The sequence below is a fragment of the Pseudorca crassidens genome, chromosome 9 (genome assembly GCF_039906515.1).
Source record: "Pseudorca crassidens isolate mPseCra1 chromosome 9, mPseCra1.hap1, whole genome shotgun sequence".
NCBI classification, from domain to species: Eukaryota; Metazoa; Chordata; class Mammalia; order Artiodactyla; family Delphinidae; genus Pseudorca; species Pseudorca crassidens.
In genome coordinates this window covers 13767545-13793335 of record NC_090304.1, presented here as the reverse complement: position 1 = coordinate 13793335, position 25791 = coordinate 13767545, and the positions used below count along the sequence as shown (strand labels likewise).

General features: G+C 38.4%; 1 protein-coding gene across 4 annotated transcripts in view; it reads right to left on the bottom strand.

Moving 5' to 3' along the window:
- The window catches only part of CKAP5 (cytoskeleton associated protein 5), a 106941-nt gene that overhangs the window by 38682 nt on the left and 42468 nt on the right, over nucleotides 1-25791 (bottom strand). For all 4 annotated transcript variants that reach the window (XM_067749161.1, XM_067749165.1, XM_067749164.1 and 1 more), the window contains 14 exons: nucleotides 25618-25789; nucleotides 24540-24672; nucleotides 24042-24142; nucleotides 22099-22212; nucleotides 13564-13668; nucleotides 10569-10658; nucleotides 10299-10463; nucleotides 9670-9798; nucleotides 8724-8906; nucleotides 5401-5514; nucleotides 5001-5111; nucleotides 3537-3629; nucleotides 748-933; nucleotides 125-219 (listed from right to left, as the gene is read on the bottom strand). In XM_067749161.1, the coding sequence (XP_067605262.1) occupies nucleotides 125-219; nucleotides 748-933; nucleotides 3537-3629; nucleotides 5001-5111; nucleotides 5401-5514; nucleotides 8724-8906; nucleotides 9670-9798; nucleotides 10299-10463; nucleotides 10569-10658; nucleotides 13564-13668; nucleotides 22099-22212; nucleotides 24042-24142; nucleotides 24540-24672; nucleotides 25618-25789 (1791 nt within the window). The remainder of the gene's footprint in view (nucleotides 1-124; nucleotides 220-747; nucleotides 934-3536; nucleotides 3630-5000; nucleotides 5112-5400; nucleotides 5515-8723; nucleotides 8907-9669; nucleotides 9799-10298; nucleotides 10464-10568; nucleotides 10659-13563; nucleotides 13669-22098; nucleotides 22213-24041; nucleotides 24143-24539; nucleotides 24673-25617; nucleotides 25790-25791) is intronic.

The window sequence follows — 25791 nt, the reverse complement described above, 5'->3', positions numbered from 1 at the left end:
TTGTTTTATATAAATTATAGGCAATCCAGCTCTGGCTTCTCAGAAATAAGCAGCAATAGCTACAACAAATATAATCACCAGTTAGAGACTGGCAAAACATGTGCTTGATTTCTTTCTGACTTACCCAGAAAAACCAAATTCTTTTATTGCATTTGATAGCCAATTCAGAGTTTCTGACTGATTCTTGGGATTCTTCTGTAAGAAAGCCATTGACATAACCTGGAGTGGAAAAACAAACATACAAAAAACCAAAACAGGTCTGTGTTTTCTCTCATATTTCTCACAGAAATATAGCTTGACATTAAGGCAGTAGTAGATTAAGCGTGGTTTTCCTGATGCTAACACAACTGCAAGAATGCCTTAGGAATGAAATATTTAATTTACACAAGAAAATGAGGTAAGTGACAGAAGTATTAAAAGCATTCTCACAGTATTGTACATCAACTAATACTTCAATAAAAAAAATTTTTTAAAAGGCAATCTGGACTGTTTACAACTTTTCATTAGTGGTCACTCTGGATGATAATGTCTTAAGAGAAAATTACTTTCATTCTTAATAGAATATTCTTGACTAAGACAATTTTAATTATCAGGCAACAGTGCAAAAATTACTAAAGGTAAAAGTAAAACAGTATCAAAAAAGGTTTTACTTGAGAAGAAAAGAACTAAAGTTTAACTAATAACTTTAAACTAAAATTTGGGAAAAAACTGGGAAAACTTGAGGAAAGAGAGCTCTGTGTCACTAACCTGTTCAGCTGTCCATGGCAACATACAAGCTTCTGCTATTGCTGTCATAGCTTCTTTTGCATTGTTCCCACATTTCACATCTCCAATCTTGTCTACAAGGCCATCTAAGACGATCTGAGCTGAAGTTTTGGAAAAATTTCCCTTCTGGGCAATCAAAGCAACTATGTGAAGCTTCATTTGCATCACCTGAACAAGGATAAGTATCAGAAAGTTATGAGTAAGCCAAAGACATTTTTTTGGCGGGGGTGGGGCGTGCCACGCGGCTTCTGGGATCTTAGTTCCCTGACCAGAGATTGAACCAGGCCCTCGGCAGTGAAAGTGCCAAGTCCTAACCACTGGACCGCCAGGGAATTGCCCAAAGACATTTATTTATTTACTTATTTTTATAGCAGCCTGAAGATGTAACAGCTGAGAACATGACCAAACTAAAATCAAACTTTAAACCAAGAAACAAAATAATTTTTATCCTTTAATTGTTATCAATTAATGTAGCTGACAGCTAAGACAGAAAAAAACTCAGTGTTTTAAAATATTAACAAGCAATGTTACCACATGAAGTTTATGAATTGAAAAATATAATTTCTATATTCTCCTTCTCCTATGGTTATCTGCATATAGTACTGAGCATACATCCTGAAATACATAATAAAATGACCATACTAATTCAGAGTTCCTACTAGAGTTGCCCACAAAAAAAATTACAACCCTCGTGTACACACACACACACACACACACACACACACACACACACACACACCCAGAACTTGAGAGATTTAAAGACTTTGTAGATTTTTAAGTGGAAGAATGGAAGGAACTGTGAAAAACAATTTAAAGATATTAATGTGATGATGGCAGATGTCTGGGACTTCAGACACTTTTGACCGAAAATATTTCCCTTTGTCCTGTTTGAATATTTAAATAACAAGTGTTGGCAAGGAAGTAGAGAAACTGGAACTCTCCTGCACTGCTAGTGCAAAGATAAAATGGTACAGCCACTTTAGAAAACAGTTTGTCAGTTTCTCAGAAAGTTAAACACAGAGTCACCATAAGACCCAGAAATTCTACTAGGTATATACATGTGTTCACACAAAAGTTTGTACATGAAAGTTCATAGTAGCATTATTCACAATAGCCCCAAAGCAGAAACAATGCAAATGCCCATCAACTTATGAATGGGAAGGGACTTCCCTGGTGGTCCAGTGGTTAAGACTCCGTGCTTCCAATGAAGGGGTCGCGGGATCCCTGGTTGGAGAACTAAGATTCCATATGCTGCGTGACACAGCCGAAGAAAAAACAAAGAACTTATGAATGGGTAAATAAAATGTTGTATATCCATACGATGGAATACTGTTTAGCAATAAAAGACTGTAGGGCTTCCCTGGTGGCGCAGTGGTTGACAGTCCACCTGCTTATGCAGGGGACGTGGGTTCGTGCCCCAGTCCGGGAGGATCCCACATGCCGCGGAGCGGCTGGGCCCGTGGGCCATGGCCGCTGAGCCTGCATGTCCGGAGACTGTGCTCCGCAGCGGGAGAGGCCATGGCCGTGAGAGGCCCGCGTACCGCAAAAAAAAAAAAAAGACTGTAGAGTTGATATATGCTACAGTATGGATGAACCTTGAAAACATTATGCTAAGTAAAAGCCAGACACAAAAGGCCACATCATTCTATTTACATGAAATGTCCAGGAGAAGTGATCCACAGAGAGAGAAAGTAGATTAATTGTTGCCAGGGACTGGGGGTGGGGACTTGGGGAGGAATAGAGAGTGACTACTGATGGGTATGGGGTTTCTTTTTGGGGTGATGAAAATACTCTAAAATTAAATAGTGGTAGGAGTTGCTAACTATGTGTATAGACTAAAAACAGCTGCACTGTACCGTTTAAAACAATTTTATACCCTCAGGAAAGTTGTTATAAAGGAAAAAAAGATATAAAATTATCTCTTGGTATGGATCTAATACAAAGAAGGGTATTAGCTCAAATCAGGTGTGCTTCTTTCACCTATCTGAGAAGCTACATAAGGGGAGTTTTAAAAGTGGTGGTGTGAGGGGAAGAAGGCAGTATCAGAACCTTCTGGCACGGGAAACCTTTGTGGAGCTGGATGGTTTGGATGAGGTTATAACGCAGTGCTAAGGGAACAGTGAGCAAGGGAGCTATGGTCCTAAACAGAGAATAAGAGGTGGCAAAACAGAAGTAAAAAAGAGACTAGCAGGAAGCCAAAAATAAACCTGATACATTTCAAACTTTTGTTTCCCATCAGCTCTATGTATGTCTAGAGGAGAAGAAGAAAACACTTTTCTCATTTTCCTTCATGTATTACTTTCCTATACCTCCCTTTACACCTACTTTTTAAACTAAATAACGGTACTGCTCAATTTCATCTCTATTATCAGTTAATGAGTTAAACCGATTACGTGGTAATTTTTTATTAGCAATTTAAAGACTACATTTATTTTTTATGCCAAGAAATAAGAAAGCTATCTCATTGTTCATCCCTCCCTATATTCGAGGGCTTCCAGGTCTAAATAATGAGAAAAATGCATACATATGAATTAACAAACAATAAGTATTTGTATATATATAAACTCCTAAATGCACAAAGTTAGAGTTATGTGTTTAATCAAAATGCACACATTCCACTGTTCATTTAAAATTACATGACACATTGGCTGAGTGATTTTAAAAAAAAGAACAAGCTAAAAATTACCAAACTATACCTCTCTAATACACCATAGGATGATGTAATGAAAATTACTTCAATAAAAGACATTAAATCTCTAATTTAAATATACCTGAAAATTAGTTTCTTTCCATCCAGGTTTCTTGGCCAGCATCCTCACTAATGCCTGGCATGGCATTTCAGTTCGGTCCATTAGTTCAACAGCCTTGAAGTAAAACAAGATAGTAGGAGAGTTAAGGGATTAATGATTAGTTCCAAGGGAACAGTATATACCAAATCAATTACGTGTTTACCTTTGAAGGAGTGAGGGGAATAGAAATGAGGAGGGTCACAGATAGAGCTTGTTTACTTTCTGTTCTAATACTTTGTTTCTTAAGTTGGATGTTTGGTATATGGTTGTTATAGTGATGCCACTGAAACTCTTTTTTTCATATTTCAGGAATTCATAAATAATTTGCCCCAAAGAAAGTAACAGTTTTAATTTGCCCAGTGTATGGCTGAAACTGCTTATACATATTTTGACTTATTCGATTTTCCTAAAAACATAGCAAAGTAGAGTAGGTTAGAAGCATTTAAGTACAGGTTTCAAAGAAGCACACCCAGGGCTAAGCTTGAGTGGCGGATGCAGGACTGGAAGCCAGGACTCCTGGCTCAAGTCGCAGCATTCTTGCAGTTTCTCCACACCCCTCCTCATTAGAATCAAAGAGTGTGTGCCAAAATAAACCACCATGCTCCTGTCCAACACAGATTTTTTTTAAAGAAGCTTCTCATACCAAGTGATAATGTCTATTCTTCTGAGAATCATGACAACAAAGAGGGAAACATAAAATGGATGAGGGGTGGTTTACGTGAAGAGACCTGTTTGCCTAGTAAGTTTAATACCATAATATTAAAATTCAGGGACTTCCCTGGTGGCACAGTGGTTAAGAGTCTGCCTGCCAATGCAGGGGACATGGGTTCGATCCCTGGTCTGGGAAGATCCCTGGTCTGCCACGGAGCAACTAAGCCCGTGCGCCCCAACTACTGATGCCTGCGTGCCCTAGAGCCCACGTGCCACAACTACTAAAGCCTGCACGCTCCAGGGCCTGCATGCTGCAACTACTGAACCCGCATGCTTCAACTACTGAAGCCCATGTGCCTAGAGCCCGTGCTCTGCAACAAGAGAAGCCACTGCAATGAGAAGCCCGTGCACCTCAATGAAGAGTAGCCCCCGCTCACCACAACTAGAGAAAGCCTGAGCGCAGCAACAAAGACCCAACACAGCCAAAAAAAAAAAAAAAAAATTAAAAATAAAATAAAATTCATGTAAGCCTTATAATTCAGAATAAACCTAATTTTCTTGAGTATGCATCACTTAGGTTATGAGCTGATAGAAGCCACAGAAAGCAGATGTTGAAAGATAAATACTAAACAGCTAAAAAGCAAATAAAAACCCCACCTCATCTTTAGTTAACACCCTGCAGACATGTTCACTGGTTACAAAATACAGCAATTAGGACTAGTCCTTCATTTATCAATTCATCACTTCTGTATGATGTAATTTTCTTTCACATTCAACTCATCCCTGTGTACCCACCTTTTGGAACTCTTCCATACAGGCCAGCCTTTCCTTCCAGTTACTGCTGTCTAGAAGCTGTATACAGGTAGCAGGAAGGACAGCTGAAGCTTTTTCTTCACATACTTCTATCTGTAAGATACAAAACATTAACACTAATAATTGCTTAAGGAAACAGATGGCAACAATGTAAGAATACCCCAGCCAAAATTACAAGAACACTCCCATAGGTGTGTTTTAGTATCTGAGGATTCTATTATACTACTGTAAAGGGGAAGTTTGTCCAAGGCACAGTTTCAATAAGCTAAAAAGACATCCATTAACTATACGTTACAGAACTCAGAAAAGAGAGAACCTGAACCTCCTCATAGGCAATGACTTTCCGTGGTTTTGAGTTTGAGGCATACTGTATAATACTGACCGAGAGCTCAGGCTCCACTATTTCTTTAGTCTCCAACCCTTTCTTGTTCTTGGTTCCAGTGCTCCCTGCGCCTCCTAGTGCAGCTGGTTTCCCCTTCTTCGGTGGCCCGCCAGGCTAAAAGCAAACAGAAAAATATTAAACCACTTAAGGATTTAGAATAGTGATTCTTAGACATTTTGGGATTAGAGATTCCTCAAAAATTTGATTAAAATGAGGGATCACTCAACCAACAGCGACAACAAAAAGACCCATATTTTTTGTGCCCACAAAATTTGGCAATTTCAAGGGCAGACAGACCTCCTGAAGATCATTCATGGGGAATCTGTAGAAGCTGTATTAAGAACCTCTAGGGCTTCCCTGGTGGCGCAGTGGTTAAGAATCCGCCTGCCAATGCAGGGGATGTGGGTTCGAGCCCTGGTCCAGGAAGATCCCACATGCCGCGGAGCAACTAAGCCTGTGTACCACAACTACTGAAGCCCACATGCCTAGAGCCCATGCTCCACTACAAGAGAAACCACCGCAATGAGAAGCCCGAGCACCACAACGAAGACAACAGCAACTAGAGAAAAGTCCATGAGCAGCAGCGAAGACCCAACACAGCCAAAAATAAATAAAATTTAAAAAAAAAAAGAACCTCTAATTCAAAATGAGCTAATGAGATAAATGAAATAAAAACGATGAACTGGATTTATGCTACATTTACAGATTAATTTGAGAATTAATGTTTGATGCCTTTAAATGCCTCTAGATCCTTCCTACACTAGTAAAGGGCAGTTTCTGAGTTATAACATTTACTCACTATTTAACCACAAAGTACTCACTATTTAACCACAAAGTTACTCCAAGTAACATGAGAATATGTTATTACTCACTGTAGAACTATCTAATTTGTGAAGAAAAAGAGGTGTTACGCCAATTTCAGTGAGTGTTCTAGTTATGTTGAAGATGGCCATCTCACTGAATATTTTTTATTGTTTTATTAGTTTTCCAGTTGACTTGCTTGGGTTTTCCAAGAATATGATCATATAATCTATAAAAATGATATATTTAATCATATCAAAGTATCCATCCATTTCTATACGGTTAAGAATTTTTATCAAGAAGACATGCTGAAATTTATTATATTCCTTTTCAGTGTTTGAAATTAGACTTCTTTTGATCTATAAATTCAGTAATTTTTCTAATATCAAACTATCCTTGTGATCCTGGAATAAACTTCAGTTGCTCATACTTTCTATTGCACCCACTGGATTCTATCTGCTAATATTCTATTTAAATATCTTGATTTAAATTTATGTCACCCCCAGTTTTGAAAGGTCACAAGAAAATAGCAGTTTATCATAAGGTATACAGCCAAGGGCAGTAACATTAATATGGCAACACACATCACTGTCCACATCATTCCTTCTACCTATTTTGGATATTTGTTAAGCAATGCCCAAACCTAAAAAGAAAAGATAAAATGACAGAGGACCAATTTAGTCTTGAACATCCAGAGCTGTTCTGAAACCACTGTTATCTTGAACATATTCTGAGCTTTTAAGGTGGGGTTAGCAAAGCTAAGATGCTGGTTTTTAATCCAATGGAAACCTCTAACACTTGCCAGTTCACATTAGCACTATGATTTTATTGGTTCATAATAACTACCCCATGAAGAGAGATTTAATTGTTTTCTCACTGTAAAAATAGAAAATTTTACACTCTTTGATTTACTAGAACACCTCTTCTGGATCCTTTCTTGTATATAATAGTACTCTGTTTTATTCATTGAGAGGCACCTCAATTAATAAATCTCCTACTTTTTTTTTTAAACATAGACATACATGTTTATTGGCTTAGTAGGTTTATTAGATGATACTGTCCTACTGATTTTTTCAAAAGAACAAAAGCAGGTCCTTCCCCACCCCACCCACAGCTTATTCTTGGGGGAAGGAAAAGAATCCCTTATAAGAGAAAGCCGGCTAGCATGGAAAGGTTCAGCAAGATAAGAAAAGGTCTTAAGGTGCTGCGCCCAGGTCACTGTCCAGAGAGGCAGGAGCTGCTGAGAAAGGAGAAAATAGCTGCCAACTCCCTGTACTGGAGTACTGAAGAGACAGCATAACATGAAAGTACACAGACTCTGTAGCTAGATACCTGGGTTCAAATCCCAGTTCTGCAACTCTGGTCATTCAACAAATATATGCAGAGCTCCTGCTATATGCCAGAGCCTCTTCTATGCACAAGTGGTCAAGCAGTGACAAGATCTCTATCCTTTAAAGTTTACAATACAGTGTGGGGAGACAGAATAAACAAACAAGTGAATTGTAAGAGCATGTGCAGGACATGTAACCTTGCTGAGCCCCAGTTTCCTTTTCTGGAAAAACAGGGATCACAAAACCCTTATCTCAAGGATTGTTATGATGATTAAATAAGATTATGTAGGTAAAATGCTTCACAAAGTAAAGCTCACTAAATATCAGTTCTCTTCTCCTAACTCCAGGCTGGGGCTCAGGGTGGAAAAGAGAATCAAACTTCTTGCATTTTCAGCAGATAACTTCATGCTTAAGAGAATCCAGTCCAAGAAAAGTGTTCACTGTAAGAATGCCATATTTGCCCTTGGTCATTTCCCCCCCTTCTACACTAGAAAGTGAGACCCTGATGGAACGGAGACTCGGTGCTGCAATTCCAGAGCATTATTAGCAAAATGACCTTATGTTAAGTTAGAAAATGAACTTACATTATTAATGTTATGTACCTTGCCATACTATTTCATTATTATTTTTAATAAATTTATTTTATTTATTTTTGGCTGCATTGGGTCTGCTGCTGCACGTGGGCTTTCTCTAGTTGCAGCAGGCAGGGGCTACTCTTTGCTGTGGTGTGCAGGCTTCTCTTGTTGCGGAGCACAGGCTCTAGGTGCGCAGGCTTCAGTAGTTGTGGCACGTGGGCTCAGCAGTTGTAGCACACGGGCTTAGTTGCTCTGTGGCATGTGGGATCTTCCCAGACTAGGAATCGAACTCGTGTCCCCTGCATTGGCAGGTGGATTCTTAACCACTGCACCACCAGGGAAGTCCCTATTTCATTATTTATTGATACTTTCTGATGCCTTAAAATGTACTCCTGTATCTTCATTACCATTTTTATCTCTATATAGGTTTCAAATAACCAAATGTACTATTGGAATATGCTGTCTTCATTAAAAGATGCTCTGCTGTATTTTGAATGTTGTAATGAGTTCATCTCTCAAATGAAATCATATTGAAGAACAACCCTGAACCTGAGATTCAGACCCTACCTTACTAAATTCTAATTTTTAAACCATATATTCCAAGTCATCTATTAACCTTAGTAGCAGGTGCCTTTTTTAAGGGTCCTGGTTTGGGTGCTGAAATGTCCTTTGTGTCCTTATCTCCTGTAGCCCCCGAAGCAGCAGCTCTTCCCGGCACAGGCTTGAACTCCTTCTTGTCAGCTGCAAGTCCAGCTTTCTTACCATGTACGAGCTCTACTTTTTCTGAACATTCTTTGATCTGGAGAATGAAATTGAGATAGACGTCACTGAGCCTAACTTTGAAACACAATCATTACATTACTTAATAAGTCACTTCTAAACCACAACTACATGAGAATTCAGAGAGAAAAGTTTCCTTTTCAACAAAGATAAATTATCCATATTTTCTTGGCAGTAGATATACATTAATGACGTCTTACATTATATTTCTATGCAAATGAGAATTTACTAAACTTACAATAACCACATTTTTGTAGAAAATGAACTTACGTTTACCGGGGGGAAGGGGAGGGATAAATAGGGAGATTAGGATTGACATATACACACTACTATATATAAAATAGATAACTAATAAGGACCTACTGTATAGCAGAGGGAACTCTACTCAATAATCTGTAATGACCTATATGGAAAAAGAATCTAAAAAAGAATGGATATATGTATAACTGATTCACTTTGCTGTACAGCAGAAACTCACACAACACTGTAAATCAACTATACTCCAATGAAAATTAAAAATAAACAATAACCATATTTTTGATGGAAGACATTCATATTTAGAAAGGCAATTTTCCAGATATTAGAAATGAAATTAACTTAAAACATCATTTTTACCTCCTCTACAGATTGGTCACTCAATTTTATTTTATTTTATTTTTTATAATTTGAAAGATATTTCTACTAATCAAGAAATTCTGATCAAAAGGATACCAGTAAACAAACCCATATTGCACAGAGACAGGACTGCTATCCAATTTCATTAAAACCCATTACTAACCTACCTTATCAAGCTTGAGTTTGTCGACATCAGCTAAGAATGGGTTTACTGCTTTCTCACCAACCACCTTCAAAGCAGTACCCAATGCTTCAAATGCAGCATCTCTGACTTCAGGAGCAGAATCATTGATGTGCTATAGTCCGGAAGTAAGCAAGATGATCTTGATACAAGGTTCTTTAGGTATTACTGATTTTAATTCAGACTGATGGTTGTTAGATAAAGAATTTGCTTTTTACAATTCACAGAATCTAAGCTTAGCTTTCTATTTGCCAATTAAGTTACCCTTCCTCTTACCCTCTATCTAAAATGCTTCATACTCAAATGATCTTTAAATATTCTAAACTGGATGCCTGTGCTTGACCAGATCCAGCTGAATATCAGTTTATGGGCCAAATAAGAAATAAAAGTTTTAGTAGTTAGTGAAATTATAAAGCTAATTTGTGCTTTTCTTCAAGAACAGGAACATAAATAATACAAGAATTTGGATTCAATTTTCAAAGCTACAGAGGGTCTCTCCTCAAAAGACAATAATCTACAGTCTTAAAGTCAAGTAGTCACTGTACACAATCAGTAGAAAAAACAAAATCTTGCCTAGGTATAAAATATTTCCTCAGTTTCAAAGAAAGTCTATACCTTAAGTAGAGCAGCACAAAAGGGCTTTAGTAAGCTCTTTGGCAGGGTAGAAGCAGTGCAGTGGCGGAAGCTTCTTGCAATAAAAAGAGATGTCTGCTGCTTGATGGTTGGATTTTTATTATCCATTACTGCTAAAACATCCTCACTGATGTTCTGTAGTGTGGTCTTTAGAAAGAAAATGTGGTCAATAAGCTTTTCTCAAATGTAAAGAACAATCAAAATATTACATTGACAAACTTTACTTTAGACAAAACCACAAACTCAACTTACAGTAAGAAAGATTGCATCAATTGCCTCCTGCAAGGCTTGTACCACTTGAGGCTTCTTCTCTTTGAATTTCTCCAAAATGGTTGGTACAACCTTTAAAAGTGAATAGTTGGAATGTATTCGGCAAAAAAAAAAAGGAATGATGTACTGATATATGCTACAACATGGATGAACTTTGAAAACATTATGCTAAGTGAAAGATGCCAGTCACAAAGGACCACACGTGTATTATTCCATTTGTACAAAACTTCAAATCCACAGAAGCAGAAAAGATTATCAGTTGTTGCCAGGGTCTGGGGGAGGGGAGAATGGGGAGTGACTGCTAATGGATATAGGGTTTCTTTTTGGGGTGGTGAAAATGTTTTGGAATTAGATAGTAGTGATGGTAACACACCCTTATGAATATACTAAAACCACTGAATTATATACTTTAAGACGGTGAATTTTATAGTATGTAAGTTATAGCTCAATAAAACTTATTAAAACAATGTTTGCCTCTACCAAAATAAACAAAAAAATAAACATCTAAGTTGGATTAAGAAGTCATTTCCTTTCTTGAAGGGCATAAGAATCTTATGCTGGAACAATCTTATGCCTATACCACCACAGCAATGTTTCTCAACCTTTTTTTTGCACCTGTACCTTATATGCAACCTTACAATCATTTTTATCAGTAACAACTCTTATTGGACAAAATGATTCTCAACTAGGTGGATTTAGGGTAGGGGAACAGGTATAGTATACAATTCTTCCTCCCCACCCAAGATTCTGATAGCCCTCACTTGGACTGAGATGTCTTCTGCCTCTTCACTACACTAAAGAAAAAAGAAACAGTACCAGAAATTATAGCTTTTTTTTTTTTTGCAGTACACGGGCCTCTCACTGTTGGGGCCTCTCCCGCTGCAGAGCACAGGCTCCGGACGCACAGGCTCAGCGGCCATGGCTCACGGGCCCAGCCGCTCCGCGGCATGTGGGATCTTCCCGGACCAGGCACGAACCCGTGTCCCCTGCATCGGCAGGCGGACTCTCAACCACTGTGCCACCAGGGAAGCCCAGCAATTTTGATCAGAACTGTGTCTTCTTACTCAAGTACTAAGTTTAGATCAGTAAAGTTAGAATTTTTATAATGTTTATCTTATAAATTATCACTAATTCATTAAATATTTATTGAATACCAAGTATATGTATTGAGTATATGTAGCCAGGCACTGTGCTGGCAGGCAAATTAAAGTTGCTTTTTAAGGTCTAAAATATCTAGCAAAGCTCAATGGCACCTCCCCCCAACCCAATTTTTAAAAAAAATTTCATAGAAGTGATACAGATCAGAAGGAATACAGTTTCCATGGAGAAATATAAAAGACTTTTTAATACTAAGAGTTAGTAATAAACCTGAAAATCAATATACTTTTAAAAACTGTTTTTATTGATGTAACACTGGTTCATAACATTATCTAAGATTCATGTGTACCACATTGTAATTCGATTTCTGTATACACTATAGCGTGCTCACCACCAAAAGTCTAGTTTTCATCCGTCACCATACAATTGACTTCCTTTACCCATTTTGCCCCCTGCCAATCAAAAATCAAGATATTTTAATAGCTATAAAGCTAAAGTTCACTTTTATATATATTGTCAAAAAGACAGTTTATAAGTAGCTAAGGAAAATAAAGCTGAACCACACTAACGTGCTTGATATCAAACACTGTATATGATGTAATTTTAAGGGGAGACAAATACCCCAAACTATAAAGCACTAGAGACATTCTTTAAGCTGCATACCAAAATGTCACAAAGCCAGAATCAGAATTCAAACTAAATGGTCAGGTAATCATCTAACTATAAATTTAGTAAATTAAAATGTACTTTAAAGATTGTTTTCTAGCTTGAAAAATTATAATACAGAAGTATAAAATATTCTAAGTAACACAAAACTGACCAAAAGCTAATCAATACACTCGATACCATACACACACAGAGATATTATATAGTAAGTAATGATTACTATAAACATAATGATTATAATTTTACTCCAATTTGTGATTTACACGTTTAAGGGTTTTAAAGACCCTCCTTATTTTTATTTCCCTGGTAACAAGCTAGTCATGATTTATTTTTATTTGGTAGTGTCTTATTTTTTTCAGTTGAGTTCTCTGAAATTATTTTTAATGCTATGAGTAAGCAAGCTCCAAATACCATAACTAAGTGAGGTTTGATGTTTGCTTCAATATAAAACTGACACATGACTACAGACTATTAGGAGACTCTCAAAAGTCAATCCAGGGAATCAAATGATCAGTGGCTAGCAAGTTAAACCCTAAAGTTCACTACGGTCAATATTCAGGATGCTGAGCCATTTTAAGTAATACAGATGAGATTTAGAGGCCAACTGACAGATGCCAGAATTAAAGAAAACATCGCAATTTGTTAAAACTGTTAGCAAACTTGATTGCTTCCAAATTTATGTTCAACGAATGTCTCTAGTCAGAGTTTCTTATAATAAACTGATATATCACCAACAGTGTAACCTATATAAGATGTCTCAAGTATATAAGTAAACTACTTTTTAAAATAGAAAAACACCATAAAATACACTTTATATATTAATCTCACTTCCGGTTTTATATTGTCTTTCCTGCTCTCATTTTTACTCTGTTCTGGTTATCACAAGTTATACTTCATACTGTTATACTGTATATAATATTTTAAGAGCAAAGCAAGATATAAGTAAATAAGTAATAGGCAAATCAATTGAACTAAGTACCTTAGGTCAAGTGCCTGATTTTCTACATAAAGCTAGTGAATTTAGTTACAACTGACATTTTTATTGAAATGTTGTAAGGAGTTATGCTCAGTATTAACAAAACTTAGTGAGAAATTTACTTTCCCCATATATATAAAGATCTGTGCCAAAAAGCTGTTTTAAAGCATAAAGCAAACTAGCCTGCCATTCTTGATAACGTTGTTGATTTGTATCAAAAAAAGGAGTGTTACTTACGTGTCCTGCATATTGTCCGAATTTCTTCCTTAGCCCAACGGCCAGGCCAGTAAGACATTTTGCTGCCAGAGCCACCAACATGACATTGGTGTCCTTTCCAACAACCTACAGAGGGTGGAAAGAAAGGAAAACAAAAGAGTCACAGCCCCATAGAAGGGAACTGAAAATTTATTCTTAAAAGAACTCTGAAAGCTATTATGTAATGAATAGCCAACTTTGTTTCCTACAAAAGAGGAAAGATTCTTCCTTGACAATATGAAATTTGGGAGCTTCCCTTCATTATGTTTAGTCTCCTATCTTAAAGTTCTACCGGTAAAATATACATAAAACCAGGTCAAATCGCTAACGCTCCATTTGTGGTAGTATGGGCTGTCAGCATTGCACAACTGTGCAGGAGGTGACTCTGATAATGGCAGAGAAGCTGGAGGCCTGCTGACTTTGCTTTGGGACAGGGAAAGCCAAAAGACGGTGTATCTCCAAAAGACACCACAGAGTAGCAGCTCTAAAATTTATACCCAAGAAACACCAGTAGAAACTGTTGTAGGTACCTTCAAGAAGCTGATGGGATGTAAACTATTATATATAGGATGGATAAATAACAAGGTCCTACTGTATAGCACAGGGAACTATACTATATTCAATATCCTGTGATAAACCATAATGGAAAAGAATATTAAAAAAAAGAATGTCTATATGTGAGTCACTTTGCTGTACAGCAGAGATTGGCACAGCACTGTAAATCAACTATACTTCAATAAAAAAATTAAATAAAAAAAAAAAGAAGCTGATGTGGACTCTAAATTGCAAATGCCATTGCAACCATTCCTCTGAGGGAGCTTCTGGCCTTGCAGCTGCCATTTTAGTTATGTAGTGATCATCAGACTTGTATTCAGAGTCTCTCAGCAGAGTCTCCTCCAGCAATGTTTATACTACCACCCTCCACCAGCATACCCTACAAGGCCCAGAACTTATCAAAAGTCATAGATAGTAGCTGCATTTGTGTCAATCTAGCAAGACAGTGACTATGCCTCAGTTCCTTCCTAATGAGATTTTACTTTGGTATACTGCTCAAGTCAGAAGGTGTTAAAAAGCTGCTTTACTTTTAAGCGCTCCCAAACCCTTGTTTTTTCACTCTTTTCCCAGGTAGAAGTAATGCTTCCATTCTATTTTGGACTTTATCCCTAAGATCTGGTATTTCATAAGCAGAACACTTCATTCCAGATTCCCTGAATTAAAGAACCCCTAATGCATAGCATTCAACGAAGTTCTATTTGGCACCTACATATATTCCCTAAGTGCTGAGGAGTAAGGGTTAAAAGACTAACATTTATTAAAAACAACTTCAAAAACTAAAAACAGAACTACCATATGACCCAGCAATCCCATTACTGGGTATATACCCAAAGAAAACCATAATTCAAAAAGACACATGCACCCCAATGTTCACAGCAGCACTAATTACAATAGCCAGGACATGGAAGCAACCTAAATGTCCATCAGCAGAGGAATGGATAAAGAAAATGTGGTATATATATATATACATATATACATATATATACATACACACACACACACACACACACACACACACACACACTGGAATATTACTCAGCCATAAAAAGGAACAAAACTGAATCATTTGTAGAGACATGGATGGACACAGAGAGAGTCATACAGAGTAAAGTAAGCCAGAAAGAGAAAAACAAATATTGTATATTAACGCATACATGTGGAATCTAGAAAAATGGTACAGATGATCTTACCTGCAAAGCAGAAATAGGGACACAGATGTAGAAAACAAATGTATGGATACCAAGGGGGAAGGTGGGGTGGGGTGGGAGGAACTGGGAGATTGGGATTGACACATATACACTATTGATACTATGTATAAAATAGATAACTAATGAGAATATACTGTATAGCACACGGAACTCTACTTAATGCACTGCGGTGAACTAAATGGGAAAGAAATCCAAAAAAGAGGGGATATATGTATATGTATAGCTGATTCATTTTGCTGTACAGCAGAAACTAACACAACATTGTAAGGCAACTATACCCCAATAAAAATTTTAAAACATTAGATGCCAAAATTTTATAGGTGCTTTATAATCCTTATTTTAATTTTCACTCAAACCCTATAAAGCAGGTACTATTACTATCTCAATTTTGTGGATTTCAAGAATTAAATAGAGGACTTCCCTGGTGACGCAGTGGTTAAGAATCTGCCTGCCAATGCAGGGGACACGAGTTCAAGCCCTGGTCCAGGAAGATCCCACATGCCACGGAGCAACTAAGCCCGTGAGCCACACCTACTGAGCCTGTGCGCCACAACTACTGAAACCTACGTGCCTAAAGCCTGTGCTCCATAGCAAGAGAAGCCACCGCACTGAGAAGACTGCACTGCAACGAACGGTAGCCCCAGCTCGCCGCGACTAGAGAAAGCCTGCGTGCAGCAACGAAGACCCAACAAAGGCAAAAATAAATAAATTTATTTTAAAAAAAATAGAGATTAACATGCTCAAGGTCACAGAGCTAGCCAACGGCAGTGCTGTGATTCAAACCTAGGTCTGCTTTGACTCCAAAGCTTTTGCTCTCTTTACTAAAGCATATTCTCCCTGTAAACTCATGGCAAATTCATTTTCCTTATGAGAAGATGAGATCAGGGTCCTAATAAACATTTTGTTAAATCTGTAATTACTATAAATCTATGGAGTAAAAATTCTATTCAGTTTTGTATTGAACACATTATTGGTATTTGTAAACGTCTGGATTATTTTTCCTTACCAAAGCATCTCAGGTATTATTTACATGCTAGACTTTATATTTAACATCTAAATGTATATTCTAGGAATGGTCATCAAAAACATGCCAGGCCCCATTCCAAGAGGTCCTAGTTCAATGAATTTGTGATGGGATTTGGATATCAGTATTTTAATACAGCTCAAAAGGTGATTTTGTTATACTGCCCCAGTTAAAGGCCATCATTCAATCCCATCCTTAAGAGACTACCTCTAGGGCTTCCCTGGTGGTGCAGTGGTTGAGAGTCCGCCTGCCGATGCAGGGGACACGGGTTTGTACCCCGGTCTGGGAAGATCCCACATGCTGCGGAGCGGCTGGGCCCGTGAGCCGTGGCTGCTGAGCCTGCGCGTCCAGAGCCTGTGCTCCGCATCGGGAGAGGCCACAACAGTGAGAGGCCCGCGTATCGCAAAAAAAAAAAAAAAAAAGAGACTACCTCTAGAGACTTCCCTGGTGGCGCAGTGGTTAAGAATCTGCCTGCCAATATAGGGCACATGGGTTTGAGCCCTGGTCTGGGAAGATCCCACATGCCGTGGAGCAACTATGCTTGTGCACCGCAACTACTGAGCTTGTGCTCCAGAGCCCGAGAGCCACAACTACTGAGCCCGCGTGCTGCAACTACTGAAGCCCGCTAGAGCCTGTGCTCTGCAACAAGAGAAGCCACGGCAATGAGAAGCCCGCGCACTACAAGGAAGAGTAGCCCGACTGCCACAACTAGAGAAAGGCTGTGCACAGCAACGACGACCCAACGCAGCCAAAAATAAATTTAAAAATTTTTAAAAAAGAAGACGTTCTTAATTAAAAAAAAAAGAGAGAGAGACTACCTCTAAAGTTACCATTAGATCAATACCCAGTGGAAGTTGAATCTCAGACACTGATGATCCTAATGTAAAGTTTTGAAGAGGATCTTGTGAACCTATTATAGTTCAGGATATAATAGAAGATTGAATGAATTTATTGGTGAGCGATGAACCAGGCATCTATTACAATATCTGCATATTAACACTCACTGTCACACATCTCAGTTTGATTAAACAAGTTGTTCTTAACTGAGAAATGGGAGTGGTGGGGGGACTTCCCTGGTGGTCCAATGGTTAAGACTCCGCACTCCCAATGCAGGGGGCACGGGTTCCTAAGATCCCGCATGCCGTGCCGTGTGGCCAAAACAAGCAAACAAACAAACAAAAAACAAAACGGGAGTGGGGAATATGGAAAAGTGTTTATTTTTAAGAAAAACAGTGTATGTGGGAGGACTCTATTCCAACGTTGAGGAAAAACTCAGCAACTCTGTTCTAGAGCTGGGAATGAAAGCTATAGCTCACAATGTTAATTTAACCTAAATAATGGTAATTAAAAGTGCTGTCACTTCTCCCATAAATCTAGGCCTACAATGTGATTTTAAGTAATAATTAGTATTTAACTTTAACTAGTAGTGTAAGCCACTAAACAGTAATCAAAACAAAAACACTGTTAACCAAACAAACAAACCAAAAACCCCCCAAAACCCATCATGATTGTGTTTAGAAAACTATAATGAATACAAGAAAAAGAAAGACCAAGAAAGACCAAGTGAAAAAGTGTTAATAACACAGAGAAAGTCAATGGAGATTATATAATAAAACACCTTGAAAACCCACATCTTAAAGATGAAAAAATATATATATACCAACCAATATCCATAGGTAATTGACAAAGTCAAAGAAGCTATCTGAGGGGTGGGAGGGAGGGAGAAAAGGAATCTTATAAAGAACTATAACCCGTGAGAACAAGAAAGCCATCAAAATATGCTAGGTCAGGTGACAACTTAGAAGAAGACAGTTTATGAAATAACTTCAGGAATATCATAAGGAATTTCAAAATGAATAGTTTTTTACTATTTGCGTTAAAGGGTAAAATTGGGAAATTAGTAAGATTACTTCATAAAGACACTAGAGAGAAGAAACTATTTACGGAAGGAAGAGGGATGGGTCTACAAAGACCAACACAGGTGAATATAATATGAATATGGCGTGGAGAGCGGGTGGGGGAAGGAAGGATTGGGAGTTTGGGATTAGTAGATACAAATTAGTATATATAGGATGGATAAACAACAAGGTCCTACTGTATAGCACGGGAAACTATATTCCATTTCCTGGGATAAACCATAAAGGAAAAGAATATGAAAAAGAACATATATAGGGCTTCCCTGGTGGCAGAGTGGTTAAGAACCCACCTGCCAATGCAGGGGACACAAGTTCGAAACCTGGTCCGGAAAGATCCCATATGCCTTGGAGCAACTAAGCCCGTGTGCCACAACTACTGAGCCCTCATGCTACAACTACTGAAGTCCGAGCGCCTAGAGCCCGTGCTCCACAACAAGAGAAGCCATCGCAATGAGAAGCATATGCATCACAACGAAGAGTAGCCCCCGCTCACCACAACTAGAGAAAGCCCACGCACAGCAACGAAGACTCAACACAGCCAATAAATAAATAAATAAAAATTAAAAAAACAGGGCTTCCCTGGTGGCGCAGTGGTTGAGAGTCCGCCTGCCGATGCGGGGGACACGGGTTTGTGCCCTGGTCCGGGAAGATCCCACATGCCGTGGAGCAGCTGGGCCCGTGAGCCATGGCCGCTGAGCCGGCGCGTCCGGAGCCTGTGCTCCGCAACGGGAGAGGCCACAACAGTGAGAGGCCCGTGTACCGCAATAGATAAATAAATAAATAATTAAAAAACATAAAAACAGTAAACTGATTTAAAAAACCAAAACAAAATGTTGGACTTCCCTGGAGGCACAGTGGTTAAGAATCCGCCTGCCAATGCAGGGGACATGGCTTCGATCCCTGGTCCTGGAAGCTCCCACATGCCGCAGAGCAACTAAGCCCATGCACCACAACAACTGAGCCTGCGCTTTAGAGCCCACGAGCCACAACTACTGAAGCCCGTGTGCCACAACTACTGAAGCCCATGCTCCTAGAGCTCGTGCTCTGCAACAAGAGAAGCCACCTCCATGGGAAGCACATGCACCGCAACGAAGAGGAGCCCCTACTCGTTGCAACTAGAGAAAGCCAGCACTCAGCAATGAAGACCCAACACAGCCAAAAATAAAAAAACAAACAAAAAACCAAAAAACCCCCACAAAATGTCATGTTAATTTACATTGACATTAACTTTTCATTGTTTTAAATATTTTAGCCACAAAATTAAGTTTCTTTTTACTTGTTTGTTGCCTTTGATTGGTTGCCCCCACTCCACCATGTAAAGAGGGAAAGTGCCTCCTGCTACCCTAAGATCTCACAGAAATCCACTGTCTGTGTCTACCCAAATATAAAGACCCATAATCTTCTCTGTATAGAATACAGACAGAGCTTATATTCATAGTCACAATGCCAATGGAAATCACAGAACAGTCTTCATTTGAAAATATAATATCCTAAGAAAATGCATGTAGAGAACATCAACTATTAACATTCCTGATTCCAATTAACATTCCTGATCATTACATAGGGAAAAATAAAAGCTTTTATTTGAGCCATTGAGAATTCAGTGCAATATGTTTCCATAAGATTCCTGATAAAAATTATATGCTAGAACTTACAGAAAATCTGAAGCTCTCTTCAAGGCCACTAGAATCTCATTTCCCTTACCACCTTCTACCCTTCCTTTTTCCTCCCAGGCTCCAGGTTGGCGAAATGTTTTCCCTGGGGCAATTCCCTTTTAATTACAGTCAGTCCTCCATAACTGCAGATATGGAGGGCCAACAGTATTCATTGTACTATGCCTTTTTATACAAGGAACTTGAACAGATTTAGTATAGGTGGGAGCTCCTGGAACACCCCCCCTCCCCCCATCGGGGATACCAAGAGACGACTGTAGTCTTGCCTGGGTCTTTGGCTCTTCAAGATTGAAGACTGATGAACAACGATTTTGACAAATAATATCCCTGTCTCCAAATCCTACTTAGAGGAAAGCAAAGGAAGGGTGACTGTGAGAAGATATGGTCCATCCTCATTATTTATGGATTTCATATTTGTGAATTCATCCACACATTAAAATTAACTTATAAGTCCCAAATCAATAATTGAGGCACTTTCCTGGTCACTCACAGACAAGCACAGAGCTAGGAAAAATCTATGTTGCCGGATGTGCACATTCCCAGCTGAGGTGAACAATGCAATACTCTGCCTCCTTCTTTCAGCTCTCAGACTGTACCCAAGTATCTTTCTCGTAGTCTATTTACTGCCTTGGTTTTTTGCATTTTTGTGCTTTTGATTGGGGCTTTCACTGTTTAAAATGGCCCCGAAGTGTACTGCTGAAGTGTTGTCTGGTGTTCCTATGTGCAAAAGTGCTGTGATGTCCCTTTCGGAGAAAATAAATGTGTTAGGTAGGCTTTGTTCAGGCACGAGTTATATTTCTGTTGGCTGTGAGTTCAATGTTAATGGATCAATAATACATACTGAATAAGATGTCTTCAAACAGAATAAAACAAGGTTATGCATTGATCGGTTGATGAAAATGTGACCAGAGGGTTGCAGGACCTTAACGCTGTATCTTCCCTTGGAGCAATGGTTCAGCATTTGCTAATTCAGTGTCTGTGGTGACTTTACAGAACATAAGTACTATGAATAATGAGAATTACTCTTATATACACATATAATTAAAGAGTAACCTCCTCCCCCCACCATGCTAATCCTCTGCAATTTCAGGCTGAAGAAGCAAACAAAACATTTTCATCCTTGCTATATTCAAGAAAATGTCTTCAGGGACTTCCCTGGTGGTGCAGTGGTTAAGAATCTGCCTGCCAAGGCAGGGGACATGGGTTCGAGCCCTGTTCTGGGAAGATCCCACATGCTGTGGAGCAACTAAGCCTGTGTGCCACAACTACTGAGCCTGCACTCTAAAGCCCATGAGCCACAACTACTGAGCCTGTGTGCCACAACTACTGAAGCCCGTGTGCCTAGAGCCTGCGCTCTATACAACAAGAGAAGCCACCGCAATGAGAATCCTGTGCACTGCAACGAAGAGTAGCCCCCGCTGGCCACAAACTAGAGAAAGTCCACACGCAGCAACGAAGACTCAACGCAGCCACAAATAAATTAATTAAATGAGTAAATTTTAAAAAAAAAGTTTGTTATTAAGCTCTATAACTACATCCACAATTGTCTGATCTATACTTTCAGACTTTATGAAAAGTCAGTACATACAAAAATATACACCCCAGCATTCAACTTGTTTGGACCTAAGCAATAACAAAGGAGTATTTCCTAAAATATTTCTTTCTTATTTAGTACTTACCTGCTTTATAATTGACCACATATCCCCAGATCCTGTATTTTACATGCTGATATAATACAAGGTGGTATCCCTTGCTATCTAATGAAAAACACTCTTCATATTTAATATTTGTCCCATTAAATAGAGCCAATTTAAAAAGCTCATTCTGTAGAATTATAAAACTAGAATATCTGGTTCTAGATCAGCAAGATTCTCTATTTCTTGACATTTGTACAAGCTACCAAACAGCATATTTAAAGTCAAAGTGATAATAAACAAAGATTGAAAACCAATCCCTCTAAACTAGCCTAGGACAGTCATTTTAAATAACCCTTAAAAAAATGTATGCATATAATTCAAAAACCATCAATAGTGTTCCCTAAATGGCAATGCAACTGTGGTAAAAAAAGATTGACTGATGAAGAAAAACTCAATGGCCTGGTCTGCTGTTGGGATACCAATGCTGAAACTCCTCACATTTACCTTCTTCAAAGCTTTTACTAAATCTGCATAATCGCCTGCTTCCAGTTTGGGGTTTTTCACTAGTACTTCTACAGCTTCCAGGGCTTCTTTTCTTTCTTGCCATTTTTTTGCCTCCTACAAGACACAATATGAGTCACTTGTAGAACAGAAAATAAGAGCGCAAAATAAAAGTCTATTTCTTGCATGCTACTAATTCAAAGATATATATCTTTTGTTTTCAGAAACTTTCTAAAGCTAGTCAGAAATCAAAATTACAAAACTGTGTAGCCAATCACAATGTTTTGCTCATATACATAAAATTTTGTTCATATATTAAAAGTATTTTTGTAACATTTCATAACCCTAATGTTCTACAATAAGTAAACAGAATGAAATGCCATAGACTTTTCCTTCTCATTTTCTGGGTAAACTTTAAGCAAGTGTTAAACAGAAAACATTAATAGAAAGCATTTCTAGCATATCTCACAGCGGCACATCTACAGGAGAGAGGAATTTCCATATTGATAACATTAGAAAGACCAGAAAAGAACAAACATATAACCAACAACCAATACTGTTCTAATCCTGGATATTAGTTTTCCAGATTGTAGGTATAATGCTAATTTTTTGTTTTGTGTATATAAAGTACAATATGCTTCACTAGAATTCGAATACCCACTGTTGGAGAGAACTGGGGATAAAAACAAGATGACAAACCCATCACCCTGAAGGAATTACAATTCAATTCAATTTATCAAATATTTATTTGTTAATCAGAAGATAACAGGATACTCAAGGAGCTGATAGCAGAGGTAGGATGATCTTCAATAAATAACTATCAGGTCATGACGACTGTGACAGGAGAAGTACAAGCTGCTTTGGTAATACAACAAGAGGACTTAGCCCAGTTTAGGCTTTCAGGTACAATCTCCCCCAAGAAGTGATGCTTAAGGTGGGATCTAGACAATGAAGAGTTATTATGAGGTAAATGGGGGGAGGAGAATGTTATAGGCAGAAAGAACAGCATATTAAGGCCTAGAGTTTAGGGGGGAAAAAAAGTTTGGCACATTTGATGCCAGGAGAAATTCAGTATGACTGGAGCATGGAGAGTGAGAGGAATTAGAGATGTGGCTGGAAGGTAAGTGGGGACCTCAAAGGTACCATAAATCACACCTCAATGGCTACAGTATGATTTCAGACATCATCTTAAAACCCATGGAAGCCATTGAAGGATTTTAATGAGGCAATACTATGGGAAGATTTCCATTTTCAAAAATGACACCTCTAATTATATTGTGAAATATGATGGGAAGGAGGCAAGAGCAGACAGGGTATCTTGTAAGAAGATTATAGCAGCATACAAGGCAAGAGCTGATGGTAGTGGCTGGGATAAAACTTTCTCAATTGGGGATAATTTTGTCTCTTGGGGTACATTTGGCAAAGTCTGGAGACATTTTTGACTGTCATGACTTGGAGGAATGGTATTACTAATATCTGATCGGTAAAGGCCAGTGATGCTGCTAAACATACAACAACGCCCATGCAATTCCCCAAGCAAAGAAATATCTGGCAAAAAAATGTCAACAGTGCCAAGGTCAAGAAAGCCTGGGGTAGGGGGGAAAAAAAAAAAAAAGAAGTAACCCCGGGGTAGAGAAAGAAATCCTGGGGATGGAGAAAGGGGGATGAATTTGAGAGATATTTAAAGGTAAAAACCAGACAGACAATGAGGAAAAGATATAAGTCAAGAATAATGTTCAGGTTTCTGGCAAGAAGTAAAAAGAAGGACTAAAGTAGGTACATATACAAAGTAGTATGGGAACAAAGAAGAAACAACTGACTCACTTTATTAGGGAAGATATGGGGTGGAAGAGGGTGCACCAGGAAAAGGGCTCAGAAGAGCACTCTAATTATATTCAAGTAATTATTTAAAATGAAATAAACGAAAGAAGTCTACCATTACTTACAATTTTGTCATAAAAGTCTTTGGGAAGTTTGGAAAGAATTTCTACTGCTTCCAAAAGCTCATAAGCATCTATCTGTGGTACCTCATCACCATCGTCACCACCTTCCAGGAGGAAAACAAACAAAACAACCCTTAAAAATGGATGAAATGGGGACTTCCCTGGAAGTCCAGTGGTTAAGACTCGGCCTTCCAATGCAGGGGGTGGGCATGGGTTCAATCCCTGGTCGGGGAGCTAATATCCTGCATGCCATGCAGTGTGGCCAAAAAAAAAAAAAAAAAAGAAATAGTTTTACTTATTAAACAGTTATCAGCTGTCCTTTCACACCTCTGATGAAATCTTGATACAGGAGGGATCAGAATTATTAATCCTACAAACCATAGGATTGTATGTATTTTATTAAACAGCAATCCTATAAAATGCACCTCGTGAACACAGGTTACTGTGACAGGGCCAGTTCTTGTTAATTTTTATAGAAACTAGCGTTGAAAAGTGGCTTACCTCCCTCAGCATCTCCACCAGCAGACTGCTGCTGTTCCAATTTAGCTTCTAGTTCTTGCTGGGAACGCAAAAACCTACTTGGTTTAGGAGCACCTGTTGGCAGTTTGACCCATTCTTCTTCTAGTTCTTTCAACTGCAAATATCATAAAATATTTTAAAAACATATCTATATCTCTGCCATTAGAGAATATATTTATATTTACTAATAGATCAGAACCCAATTTCTTATTTATGTGGCTCTAATAAGGCAAACAAGAAAAGATAAATTTAAATTGTGCACATTTTGTAGTATGAGTCAAATTGATGTATATCTACTATACTGAAGATATATGACTAAGCACTTAGAAGAATAAAATCCACTTTTTAAGACACTCTCATTATTTCATGAATTCACATATATTTGCAACAAATAATGTCTCTAAAACCAACTGAAATATAAAAAATAGAATGCATTTTGTCTAAACAGATATTAAGTCCTGCCACCCAAAAGTATTATAAAAGGATCTTATAGGACTTCCCTGGTGGCATAGTGGTTAAGAATCTGCCTGCCAACGCAGGTGACACAGGTTCCAGCCCTGGTCCGGGAAGATCCCACACGCCGCGGAGCCACAACTACTGAGCCTGCACTCTAGAGCCCGTGAGCCACAACTAATGAGTCTGCACTCTAGAGCCTGTGAGCCACAACTACTGAGCCTGCGTGCCACAACTACTGAAGCCCGCGTGCCTAGAGCCCGTGCTCTGTAATAAGAGAAACCACCGCAAAAAGAAGCCTGTGCACCGCAACAAAGACCCAACACAGCCAAAGATAAATAAATAAATAAAGTAATTAATAATTAAAAAAAAGGATCTTATAAACTGCTATAGATTCAACACTAACCTACTGGCATTGGTGAATGCATAGTATTTAATTTGAGAGGACATAGTAACCGTAGAAACAGGTATGCTCAGAAAAAAATGATTTCAAAATTAAGAATGAAAAATAATTATTTGTAAGGACAGAATATCAACAACAATGACAGGAAGGAAATATCTTCATATTAACCTTATACAAAGACAACCAAAAAACTTTGTGCCTCACCTGGACAGAGTTTATACTTTGTAATGGGGGTCTCAGAGCATCTCGAATCCATCTATAAATCTCCACAGCAATTAGTTTGGCTTCATCTCGAACAGCCTTCTCTCGAGACTCAAAGAGTTTTGGCAACACTTTGATAATTGGCTTCAGTAAGATGATTTTGGAACCAAATTCACT